At 36.7% G+C, this 13,797-nt stretch overlaps 1 protein-coding gene across 1 annotated transcript in view; it reads left to right on the top strand.

Moving 5' to 3' along the window:
- Window positions 1-4,509: 4,509 nt before the first annotated feature.
- LOC103198599 (UDP-glucuronosyltransferase 2B17-like) overlaps window positions 4,510-13,797 on the top strand; it is a 24,215-nt gene continuing 14,927 nt past the window's right edge. The window contains exons 1-2 of the mRNA XM_007942762.2: window positions 4,510-5,236; window positions 6,657-6,805. Of these exons, the coding sequence (XP_007940953.1) occupies window positions 4,513-5,236; window positions 6,657-6,805 (873 nt within the window). The 5' untranslated portion in view covers window positions 4,510-4,512. The remainder of the gene's footprint in view (window positions 5,237-6,656; window positions 6,806-13,797) is intronic.

The following is a 13,797-nucleotide window of genomic DNA, read 5'->3' as shown; positions in this document are numbered from 1 at the left end:
CAAGGGATCGTCTCATGCAGTAGTGGTGGAACCCGGCAGGCTGGCGAGTCCCAGGTCTGTGGGTGTGTCTGGAGGATCCTCCCAATTCTCAGAGTTTGATGAACCTTGATCAGCAGATCAGATGACAGCCACTGTCCCAAATCCAGGGGTGAGATGACCATGAGCCAAAACACAAAACCAGAGCCAGAAGAGGGTGAACCTTCCAAGGAGATTCATAGGTATGCCCTCAAGGAAGCTAAGGGTGATGATTTTAATTATACCTTCCAGCAAGACAGGACTCAAGATGCATTGCACCTATGTTGCTCCAACAGCAATAACCTAAGTGGATGAGTTTAACAATCAGCAGCTCAAGGCAAATCCCATCACAGAGCTGATTGCCTGTCATTATAGGGAATGACTACTACCAGCTGCCCAGCCAAGCTGATACTTCATCTTAACTACCACACCACCCCAAACAGGCATGGATAATAGGATTTATAATACATCACAGAGTGGAGGACAATGGCTAGAAGGGCTACATCAAGCAATTCACAAAAACACCCATGTTTATATCAGCACTATTTACAGTAGCCAAAAGATAGAAACAACATAGGTGTCCATCAACAGAAGAATGGATAACCAAACTATGGTACAGACATACAATGGAATACTATGCAACCATAAAGAATAACATAAAAACTGCAAAACACTGCATAATGTGGACAAACTTGAGGACATTATGCTGAGTGAAATAAGTCAATCACAGAAGGACACATATTGTATTAGGCCCTTATAGTAAAAAGTCAATGAGAGGTTTACATATGGAAGGAAATTTTCTTTGTTGGTTATCAGGGGTGTGTGTTGCGGGGTTGGGGAGCACTGTCAGATAGGTAGAGACAAGTATTAATTTGGGTGAAGAGAATGGCAATGCACCAAATATGAGTGATCAACATGGTGACATTGAGGAAGAGGAATACATAGAGAGGTACGTGGGAAGTACAGAATACAAAGATGAACACTTTTGCACATATAGTACTGCGTTGTCAGTGAAGGGAAACATGGATCTATAGGTGAATAGATGGGTGCACAGGCTGAACTATTAGGTATGACTATTCAGCGGGGAGGAGCTCTGGTAGCATAGTGCCTAAGGCACTTGAGTGCTAACCAGAAGGCTGGCAGTTCAAACCCACCAGCCATTCCTCAGAAAGAAGGTTGGGCAATCTACTTCCATAGTGATACTGCCTTGGAAACTCAAAGAGGGATAGCTATGAGTTGAGTCCGACTCCACGGCACATAATAACAACAACAACATGCAGGGGGGAGTGTGCCCAAGACCATGTATATGATTGGCAGACAGTGTTTCTACAAATGTATTGGTATGTTCTGTAAAAATTCCCAGGTATATAGTAGAGCTGACAAGGGGCAAGGTTGTCGTCACTTCTTGGCCACAGCCAGTTACCCAGAGGAAGCAAGTAGTTGGACCTGTGGGCTCGGGACCATAGTTGCAGGGGACATCGAGCTCAATTGGCATAATATACTACACAAAACATTGTTCCACATCCTACTTTGGCGAGTAGTGCTGGGGATCTTACAAGCTTGCAAGCGGCCACCTAGATGCAGCAATGGGTCTCTCCTCCTCCAGAGCAAAGAAGAATGAAGAAAACCAAAGATTCATGGAAACAATTAGTCCAAGCGACTCATACACCATACTACCCTTAGCCTGTATGACTATGAGACCAGAAGAACTAGGTAGTGCCCAGCTACCACTGTCAACCCCTCAGAGGGGATCTATGTAGGACATCCTGGATAGAGTGGGAGAAAAATGTGGAACGAAACTCAAAATCATTTGGGGGAAAAAAAAAAAAATGTACCAGGTTTGCTGGTCTGATAGAGCCAGATGGAACCCCTGAGACTATGGCCTCTATCTGTCCTTCAGGTCTGGAAATGAACCCACTCCTGTGGCTTCCAGCCAAACAAAAGACAGGCATATGAGCTAAACATTTACACTAGGTAGATACACTCCTTGGAGACAACAATCAGGGGAGAATAGAAGGGCTGCTTATGCACAGGGAGACAGCTCAGGGTGTAGGAGTGCATGAAGGGAAGAACACAAGGATGATAACTATGGGAAGGAGGTGGGAGGGGATCTGTTGCATTGTGGCAAATTGTAGTCAATGTCATGAGACAAAGTGTATGTGAATTGCTATATGGAAAGTGAATTTGCTCTGTAAATTTTCACCCAAATCAAAGTAAAAAAAAAAAAGACCATGGTGGTGGTTGCACCAGCTACACTGCACTGTGTATATACAAACAACCATGGAATAATATACTTTATTTTTTTAACTTTTTGTTATGAAAAATTTACCGAGAAAATAAGTTTTTCATTCATCAATTCATACACATTTTGATTTGTGACACTGATTGCAATCCCCACAACATAAGAACACTCTTTCCAACTCCTCCCCTCCCTGTTTTCTGTTTCCATTCCTCCTTCCTTCTTTCCTAGCCCTTCCTGCCTTCTAAGCTTTATTCCTGGGGAACTGATGCCTCTTGATTTCGTATGGTTGATGTCTCTCAGTAGTGCATATCTCCCTGTTGTTTGTTGACCTTGTAGATCTATTGTTTAGTGAAATTTTAGCCACAGGGATAACTTCAGCTCCAGGATTGAAGGGTGACTAAGGGCCATAGTCTCAGGGATCTACCAGCCTCTATCAGACAAGCAATCCTGGTCTTTATTTTTATTATTATTATTATTATTTTGAGTTGTAGTCCACATTTTTCTCCCACTCTATCCAGGACTTTCCATTGCAATCCCTTTGAGAGCAGTTGTTAGTGCTAGTTGAGCATCAACTTGCCCTTCTTGTCTCAGAGTAGTGGAGGCTGAGATTTGCATGGTCCATTAGTCCTTTTAGGAGCTCTGGTGGCACTGTGGGTAAGGCATTTCGCTGCTAATCAGAGGTCGGTGTTTCAAATCCAATAGTTTTTCCATGGGAGGATATTGAAGCAATCTCCTTTCATAAAGATATGAGTCGGAATTGACTAAGTCAAAATTGACTATGAGTCAGAATAGACTATGAGTCAGAATGGACTCAATAGCAGTTGGTTTATTTTGAGTTTTTCATTTTGTTTTGCTTTGTTTTTATTAGTCTTTGGGCATTAATATTTACATGCGTCTTTGATTATCTTCATTCTTCTTTGCCCCAGACAGGCTAATAGTTGTACTTTAGATGGCCTCTCAAGCTTTTAAGACCCCAATGACTGCTCACTAAAATAGATATAGAACTTTGTCTTGGTGGACTATGTTATCGCAGTTGATCCTGATAACCCCCAAGACTATGGTCTTGAGCCCCGTGCTCCAATGTTCCCTCATAATGTTTGCTTATGGCTAAGAAGGTTCATAACTTTGCCCCCTGTATTCTCTACTAATTAATAGATACATTTGCCACACATATAACTACATATGTAGAAATATACTCCACCAAACTTATATATGTTTGTGGATATAGTCCCATTCACCTTCCCATACCTGTTTACTGTGCTTGTCTGTCTATGATACACTTGTAGATTGTTGTTATTACTGTTATTGCAAGATTATGTACATAATAGTGTTCATCTTTGCTGCCTTTAACTCATGTGCTCCTCTTAGTGTCTTCCTTTGCCTTGATCATTTTGTGCCGACCTCCCCTTTATTGCATATTGCCTTTCCCTTCACCCGTGTTAGTACATGTCTACCCACATGTCTTCACTCTCCCTTCCCCTTCCATGCTTACAAACAATCAAAGATTTTTTCCATGTGAAATACTTTTCTTGACACATTATAATAGTGTTCTCAAATCATATTTGTCCTTTTGTAGTTGACTAATTTCACTCAGCATAAAGTCTTCCAGGTTCATCCATGTTATGTTACATTTCACAGACTCATGCTTATTCTTTAACATTGAGTAATATTCCACTGTGTGTATGTACCATGGTTTGTTTATCCATTGATCTGTTGAGGGGCACTTAAGTTGTTTCCATCTTTTTGCTATTGTGAATGGTCACATGGTTGAATAGCACTCTTTAAATTGATAAATTGTTTCAAATATGAATTAAATGTCAATAAAGATTTTGTCAGAAACAGAAAGCTTTCATCATCATATTCCAAAAAAATGCCAATGGAACTGTATAATTATTTTGTCTTTAAATCTTGCATCAAAAAGACTGTAGTCACAAATGGTCTCATATGTGTCACAATTCTTAACACTATTATAATATCTATTATATAATACAGATGACACGCAAATGTTAGGTCATTGACTTTTAGCTCTATGATAGAATTTATGATAAAAGCGACATTAAGTGCACTCATATAAATACAAGGACATCTACTCTGTGTTCTTCGTACTTGGCATCCACTGGCTCTGCCTATTTGTATAATGTATTTACTCTGATACGTCAAAGTTGTATTTTAACTTCTTGATTGATTTCTCTGGGGTTATAAGTCAATGGCAGAAATGAATAACAGTTTGGAAGGAAGAATTTCAGTTAATCGTGATGTCTGCAAAGTGGATTTCAGTTCTTCTGCTGATCCAATTGAGTTGTTACTTTGACTCTGTAACATGTGGAAAAGTGTTGGTGTGGCCAACAGAATATAGTCATTGGATCAATATAAAGACAATACTGGATGAACTTATTCAGAGAGGACATGAGGTGACTGTTCTAACATCTTCAGCTTCCATTCTTATTGATCCTAACAAGTCATCTGATATTAAATTTGAAGTTTATCCTACATCACTTACTACACCTGACTTGGAGATTTTATTCATGAAATGGATCAAGAAAATGACATATAATATGCCAAAGGATACATTTTGGGCATATTTTTCACGACTACAGGAAATCTTTTGGGAATATTCTGATTGCATTGAAAGACTCTGTAAAGATGTAGTTTTCAACAAGGAACTTATGATAAAACTGGAAGAATCAAGGTTTGATGTTGTTCTTGCAGATGCCATTGGTCCTTGTGGTGAGCTGGTAGCTCAGCTACTGAAAATACCATTTTTGTACACTCTCCGTTTCAGTCCTGGCTATACACTGGAGAAGCTGAGTGGAGGTCTTTTAACCCCTCCTTCTTATGTACCTATTGTTCTGTTAGAGTTATATGATCGAATGACATTCGTGGAGAGGATAAAAAATATGATATATATGCTTTATTTTGACTTTTGGTTCCAAATATTTAATATGAAGAAATGGGATCAATTTTACAGTGACGTACTAGGTAAGTCATGTTTCCAGTTGTTAAGAAGATGTCCTAAATTTCTGTGTGCCTTTGAAGATGAGTTTGTGGAAACAAAAAGCCAGAGGAATTTGTTTTTCATAAGGGAAAGATAAAATGATCTATCAATATCACAAACATTGTAGAAAGCCTTCTATTTAGAATCAGTTAGAAGATCCCTGTAGCCAATCACTAGGAGAGAAAACTTCAGGAAGTCACAAACCTAAACATTAAGATAATTAAAATGTCCTTAATTAATTACATACTCATTTCATTGTGATTTTTATCCTTATAAAAGCCATTATAAACCTTAATGAATGTCTGGATGAACATAGACATGTAGACATCTAAAATTATAGACATATTTCTAGCTAACTATCTAAGTATCATTGAGAAAATTACTTCTCATGTAACTTAGTTTCCTTATTTATAATTTAAAATATTTTTCAATAATTACTTTTGAGGATTCATTTTCATTTGAGAAATATGGTAACTTTATTCCAGACAAAACCTATAATTTGTGTCTACAATATTTTATTGATCTGCTACCCAAATAACTATAATCAAAGTAATATAATTCTGCATAACTTGTGCCTAATGAATCTTGAATTTCTAATAATCCCACATTTCTTCACGAATTACTTAGAAATCATCAGTCTTACAACCCTATAATACTGTTGAAGGGTTGACATGCAAGTTCTTTGTCCACATTATTTCTAAAACTATGTCTTTCTATTTAAAAAAAAAAAAGTACCCAAATTCAAACTCAACACTTCACTGTATTTCCATAATTTAAAATATTTCCCAGCTATTAATTGCAAATTATTTTATTTAATAATCAAATATTATTTATGTCTTACCTTGAACCAAATGCAATAGGTAGAAGGAACTGAATCATAATCACAAAAACCTTACAGTTACTTAAAAAAACAAGTGTCAAGAGACTGTTTGCTAAATTGTAGAAACCAGATTCAGAACTTCTGGGAATGGTGTTTCCATGGGTATAGTAGAATTAATTGATTGAGGAGATCAAATTCTAGTTATTTGCAATTTTGTATCGCCACCAGCCACTCCTTGGAAGGAAGATAGGGCAATCTACTTCCATGGTGATACTCTCTTGGAAACCCAAGGAGGGGTCTCTATGAGTCGGGTCCAACACTATGGCACATAACAGCAAGCAACAAAAATCTGTTGGTTTTACAACTTTAGAAAAAAAAAATGCATTTAATTCTACAGTGGCATAGTTTAATAATTGTATTGTTTATGGTGGTGGATATACTGAGGTGATAGTATGGATTTAAATCTCCTCTCTCATTTTCAAATATCCTTGGCTCCACTACTGCAAGCTTCCTTTGAAACATTACCTGGGTATTCAGATGACAGTTCTCTCATGTTACCTCTACCTTTTGTTTGACATTTTCAGGAAGAGATACTACATTAATTGAGACAATGGGGAAAGCTGAAATATGGCTTATTCGAACCTATTGGGATTTTGAATTTCCTCGTCCATTTTTGCCACATTTTGAATTTGTTGGAGGGCTCCACTGTAAACCTGCTAATCCCTTGCCCAAGGTAATCCTATTATTGCTTGTTTTGTATTTGCCACTGAAAAGATTCTGTGTTCTTCAGTCAGAATGCTTAACTAAGCAAAAAGGATGCAAGAAGTAGGGTAAAGTGACCTGCAAATTAGAAACTCATATATATCCATTCTACCACAAATAGCTATAAAGACAGACTGAAAAGAGGCTTTGAGAATAGGATCTGATAAAGTAAAGCCTTCATTATTCAACAAGTTAAGAAAGTACCAGTCACCCATTCAAAGAATATTTTTAGAATTATTACCATATTCTAGGTGAGCTAGATGCTGGTTGGATATGCCGATAAACTGAACAGACATGGTTTCTGCCCACCCCTAACCACATCCACCACACATACACCTTATATTTTAGTTACTTACTTATATTTTATTGCTTACATTTTGGGGAAGTAAGTAATAAAAATAAAATGTGAAACGTATTATCACAAGGAAAGACCTAAATGCGAAGGGAACACCCAGCAGAGATCATAAAAAGTAACCACAGCCATGGATAATTAAGTTGAAACTGGTATGGGAATAGATAGAAGAGGTGAGGGAAAGAGGAACACAAAAAGAAAGCAACTAGACTAGTAATGGCAATTCCCAAGGACTCCTAGTCAAGCATGAAGAGGAATAAAGAGGTAGGTGATGTAGGAGAGATTAGTTGGAGCTCATAGGGGTACGAAACTTCTTTCAAGGCCATTGGGGAGCCAGTGGAAAGCATTAAACCAGGGAGAGAGATGATCAGATTTCTTTCCCTTAAGAAGCGCTTACTGGATTGGATTGTGGAGGAGAAAAACTGTGGAGTGCCACACCCCTTGGGAGTCAGTTACAGCAGATCCAGCACCAGATGATGGGAAAATGGGTGAAAATGTCATAGAGTGAGGACTATTCCTATAATGCTACCAACCCCATACGGTGCTTGTATGGAAAATATTAGTTATTGTCATTATTGGGTGCTGTCGATTCCTCTCCAACTCATAACAACCTTGTGTACAACAGAATGAGACACTGCCCAGTCCTGTGCCATCCTCATTATTCTTGCAATACCTGAGCCCATCGTTGCAGCCACTGTGTCAATCCACCTTGTTGAGGGCCTTCCCTTTTTTGTTGACCCTACACTTTACCAAGCATGATATCCTTCTCCAGGGAATGGTTCCTTCTTACAACATGACCAAAGTAGGTGAGATGAAGTTTCCCCATTCTTGCTTCCAAGGAACATTCTGGCTGCACTTCTTCAGGTATAGATTTCTTAATTCTTTTAATATTCCATGGTACTCTCAACATTCTTTGCTAACACCACAACTCAAAAGCATCAACTATTCTTTTGTCTTCTTTATTCTTTAGCCAGCTCTCAAATGCATAAGAGGCAATTGGAAATACCATGGTTTGGGTTAGGCATATCATACTCTCCGAGGAGAAATCTTTGCACTTCATCACCTGAAAGAGGTCTTCTGCAGCAGATTTACCCAGTGCAATACTTTGTCTGATGTCTTGACTTCTGCTTCCATTGGTGTTAATTGTAGAATCAAGTAATATGAAGTTCTTGACAACTTCAATCTTTTCTCTGTTTATCGTGATGCTGTTTATTGGCCAGCTGTGAGGATTTTTATTTCCATTATATTGAGGTGTAATCCATACTGCAGACTGTAGTCTTCAATCTTCATCAGTGAGTGCTTCAAATCATCCTCACTTTTCAGCAAGAAAGTTGTGTCATCTGCATATCACAGGTTGTTAATGACTCTTTCTCCAATCCTGATGCCATGTTCTTCTTCATATAATCCAGCTTCTCAGAATATTTGTTCACCATACAAATTGAATAAATAGGGTGAAAAGATACAACCCTGACATACTCTCTTTTTTTATTTTAAGCCACGCAGTATCCTGTTGTTCCATTTCACAGATAGCCTCCTGGTCTATGTACAGGTTCTTCATGAATACATTTAAGTGTTCAGCAATTTCCATTCTTTTCAATGTTATCCATAATTTGATATGGTCCACACAGTCAAAAGCTTTTGCATAGTCAATAAAATGTAAGTAAACATCTTTCTGGTGTTCTTTGCTTTCAGCAAAGATCCATCTGACATCAACAATGATATCCCTCATTCCCCATCCCCTTCTGAATCCACCTTGCATTTCTGGAAGTTCTCTATCAAGATACTGCTGCAGCTATTTTTGAATTATCTTCAATAAGATTTTACTTACAGGTGATATAAATGATATTGTTTGTTAATTTCCACATTCTGTGGGATCACCTTTCTTTGGAATATGTACAAATATGGATTTCTTGCAGTCAGTTGACCAGGTAGCTATCTTTCAAAACTCTTAGTATAACTGAGTGAGTGTGTCCAGTGTGGCATCCACTTGCTGAAACATCTCAGTGGGTGTTCCATCAATTCCTGGAGCCTTGTTTTTCACCAATTCCTTCAGTGTAGCTTTGACTTCTTCCTTCAGTACCATTGGTTCTGGATCATATGCCACCTCCTGAAATGGATAAACATCTACCAGTTATTTCTGAAACAGCAACTCTGTGTATTCCTTCCATCTTCTTTTGATGGTTCCTGCATCATTCAACATTTTGTCCATAAAATTTTTCTATATTGCAACTGGAGGCTTAACTTTTTTCTTCAGGTCTTTCACCTTGAGAAATGCCAACTGTGTTCTTCCCTTTGGTTTTTCTAACTCCAGGTCTTTGCACATATCTTTATAATAATTGACTTTGACTTTCCAAGCTGCTATTTGAAATCTCCTGTTCAGTTCTTTTGTCTTGTCATTTCTACCATTTGCTTTAGCTACTCTACATTCAGGGGAAAGTTTCAGAGTCTCTTCTGACATCCATTTTTGTCTTTTCTTCCTTTCCTGTCTTTTTAATGACCTTTTGTTTTCTTCACGGATGGTTTTCTGGATCTCATCCCACAATTCCTCTGGTTTTCAGTCATTGTTGTTCAATGTACCAAATCTATGCTTTAGATGGACTCTAAATTCAGGAGAAATATAATCAAGTCATATTTTGGCTCATGGAATTGTTTTCATTGTCTTCAACTTCTACTTGAACTTGCGATGAGCATTTGATGGTCTGTTCCACAATCAGTTCCTGGCCTTGTTTTGGCTGACCATATTGAGCTTCTCCATCACCTCTTGCCACAGATCTAGTCTGCTTTCCTTTGTATTCCATCTGGTGAAGTCCACATGCATAGCCGCTGTTGTGTTATTGAAAAAAGGTATTTGCAATGAATAAGTCATTGGTCTTACAAAATTCTTTCATGCCATCTCCAGCATTAACTCTGTCTCCAAGGCTATGTTTTCCACCTAGCAGTGATTCTTCTTTGTTTTCAATTTTTGTATCCCAGTCACCAGTGATAGTCAACATATCTTGATTGCATGTTTGGTCAATTTCACACTGCAGAACTTGGTAAAAATCTTTAATTTCCTCATCTTTGGATTTGGTGATTGGTGCATAAATTTGAAAAATAGTAGCATTAACAGGTCTTCCTTGTAGTTGTATGGTTATTATACTATCACTGACAGCATTGTACTTCTGGACAGATCTTGAAACATCCTTTGTGATGATGAATGTCATGCCACATCTCTTCAAATTGTCATTTCTGGCATAGTAGATCATATGGTTATCTGATTCAAATGGCCAAAACTGATCCATTTCTGCTCACTAATGCCTAGGATACAGATCTTTATGTGTTCCATTTCATTTTTGACAACTTCCAATTTTCCTAGATTCATATTTTGTACACTCCAGTTCCTCTCTTTGACTATATGGATATCTATGTCATAACTACCTAATAGATTGACCACAGAAACATATTCTGTGTGTAATAAAAACAATAAATTCAGTGTACATAATAAAGACCAAACAATTTCTACCCTTTGAATCTGAAAATTTTCCTTAGTTTGAAATTATGAAACCAACCTGTCAGCATATAGGAGCTTCTCCATCACTTCTTGCCACAGAGTAGCTAAAGCAATACCTTATGAATGAAAGCAAGAACCTAGTATATTTTAAACAATATTGTTTCCTTAAGATATAAATAAAAAGCAACTATTCTTTATTGCACTAGTATATGATTAATTAAAAGATTTGTTTTCTTGAGGCTATGAGCTCAGCACACAGATTAAGTATACTGAAATGTTACAATACTGACATACACACTTCCTGATGTACCATGTGGTATCCTCATGTTCTGTACAAAAGACAGCTTCTATGCCTACATACAAGTTCCACATGAGAACAACTAAGTGTTCTGTCATTCCCATTCTTCACAATGTTATCCATAACTTGTCATGACCCACACATTCCAAAACCTTTGCACACTCAATAAAACACAAATAAATCTCTCTGGTATTCTTTGCTTTCAGCTAAGATCCATCTGACATCAGAAGTGATATCCCTTGTTCCACGTTCTATTCTGAATCCTGTCAATATACTGCTGCAATAATTTTTAAATTATCTTCAGCAAAATGTTAATTGCTTGTGATATTAATGATAATAGCTCAATAATTTCCAATTCTGTTAGATTACCTTTCTTTGGAATGTGCACAAATTTGATCTCTTCCAGTTAGTTGGCCAGATATCTGTCTTGGCATAAATTAGTGAGCACCTCCAGTGCTGCATATTTGTTGAAACATCTCAGTGAATATTCTATCAATTCCTGGAGACTTCTTTTCCACCAACTCTGTCAGTGCACCTTGGATTTCTTCCATCAATACCATTGTTTCTTAATCATATGCTACCTCCTGAAACAGTTGGACATTGAGCAACTCCTTTTGATACAGTGACTGTGTATATTTCTTGCATCTTCTTCCAATGCTTCCTGCATTGTTCAATATTTTGCCAATAGAATCCTTCAATATTGCAACTTGAGGCTTGAATTTTTTCTTTAGTTCATTCAGCTTGAGAAATGCCAAGAGTGTTCTTCCCTTTTGGTTTTCTAACTCCAGGTTTTTGCACATTTTAGTATAATATTTTGCTTTGTCTTCTTGAGCAGCCCTTTGAAATCATCTGTTCAGCTCCTTTATTTCAGCCTTTCTTCTATTCATTTTAGGTACTCTCATTCAAGAACAAGTTTCAGAGTCCCCTCTGACATCCGTTTTGGATTTTTATTTCTTTCCTAACTTTTTAGTGACCTTTTTCTTTCTTCATGCATTATGTTATTGATGTCATCCTACAATTTGTCAGGTCTTCAGTTACTGGATGTTCAAGGAGTCAAATCTATTCTTCAGATGGTCTCTAAATTCAAGTGGGATATAATCAAGGTTGTGTTTTGGTCTTGTGGACTTATTTTAATTTTCTTCAGCTTCAACTTAAATTTGCATATGAGCAATTGATGGTCTGTTCCAAAGTGTTTTCTTTTACAGCCAATGACTGTGAAGACTGTTATCCTTTATTAGAAAAAGTAGTTGATCACCCTATATTACTCATTTTTCCATTAATTATTAGACTTTCAGCAATCCTTGACTTTAAAAAAGAAAGAAAAGAAAGCACTTGGTAAAATGCATCAAAAGATGTAAAAATGCTTATGGCCTTTGACCTCATAATATATTTGTATGAAGTTACAAAGAGGAAAAATAATCGAGATGTAAAGAATCAATATTTATGATAGTGTTATTTATAAAAGTAAACTTGGAAATCATATAAATTTCAACATTAATAAGGAGTTACAAATAATATGTGTATCCACACTATTACAGTCATTTTATCAAAGAATAGTTAATTACACAAAATCAATCATTACACAGTTTAGTTGGAAATTAGGTATTAAAATGATAAATACAATATGATGAAAAATTGCAGAAAAGGAGTATATGCAGTGGGATTACAATTTTCTGTGTATATATATCATATATGTAAGTTTCAGCATATAAATTGGATAAACTCTACAGTGAAAATGTACAGATATGAAACACTCTCAAAATGGAAACTGTGGATGAATCTTACTTTCTCTTTTATATTTTTCATACTTTTCCAAAATTTCTTACATTAACCTTGTATTTTTTTCATAAAAATGTTGCAGAATAGGAATGGTGCAGTCCACATCAGTAATTAATCTATAAAGAAAGCTGGTATTACTATAATACTACCAAGGTCCATGTTCACCACAAGGATAAAGATGTTGGACAACAAGCTCGTGAGACAAAACATTAAACAGATTACTTTAAATGCTGTTGTGAGCACTGTACTCATACAGAATTCCTGGCTGCACCGTGTGATTCATAGGAACAATACAATAATCATCATATAGAAACTGGTGCTGTCAGGTTAAAATTATACTTTTGAGGAAAGGCCAGAGTAACACATAGTGTGCAGATTTGAGGTTTGGATTTTTTTTTAATCATTCCTATAAAAGTAATAAAGGAATTTTTTTAAAAACTTTTCTGCCATAAGATTAGGCTAAGAAAGTATAATTTTATGTTGAAAGAGATGAGTCATTCATTGTTTTGTAGTGAAAAAAAAAATAATGAATTTAATCCTTTCATTATCCAATTATTTTTAACTTTGATTGTTTTATGGATACCATGTGTTCTCATTAACGGAAGGAATTTCTGAGATTTTATTATGAAATATGGATATTTATACACACTATGTGGAACACATGTGTCTCTCTGGACTCTCAGGTAGCATTATATGGTATACATATGTCCTGCTCAATTTTGGGGTAGGATTATGTGGGACATACTTTTTATTCTGTACTTAGGAGAAAAATTATATGGAACACATATGTCCCTCTGGACTCTGTATCTTATTTAAGAGCCCTTGACAGGTGCGCACCTGAAAATGCAGTATTTGTGCAAATGAAATATCACAAGAAAGTTAACTTCCAAATAATGTACAGGAACTCATACATGTTTTGCAAAATCACTCCCAGCTACCCTGTGCCAAAAAAGTCAGAAAGAGATCAAAATTGGAGGTCCTGGATAGAGTGGGAGGAAAAATGTGGAACAAAATTCCAAACCACAAAAATGACCAAAATTACTG

The sequence above is a fragment of the Orycteropus afer genome, unplaced genomic scaffold (assembly GCF_000298275.1).
Source record: "Orycteropus afer afer isolate SDZICR_OR568_19922 unplaced genomic scaffold, OryAfe1.0 scaffold00098, whole genome shotgun sequence".
NCBI classification, from domain to species: domain Eukaryota; kingdom Metazoa; phylum Chordata; class Mammalia; order Tubulidentata; family Orycteropodidae; genus Orycteropus; species Orycteropus afer.
The sequence above is the reverse complement of the archived record's forward strand: the minus strand, read 5'-3'. Positions and strand labels throughout refer to the sequence as shown.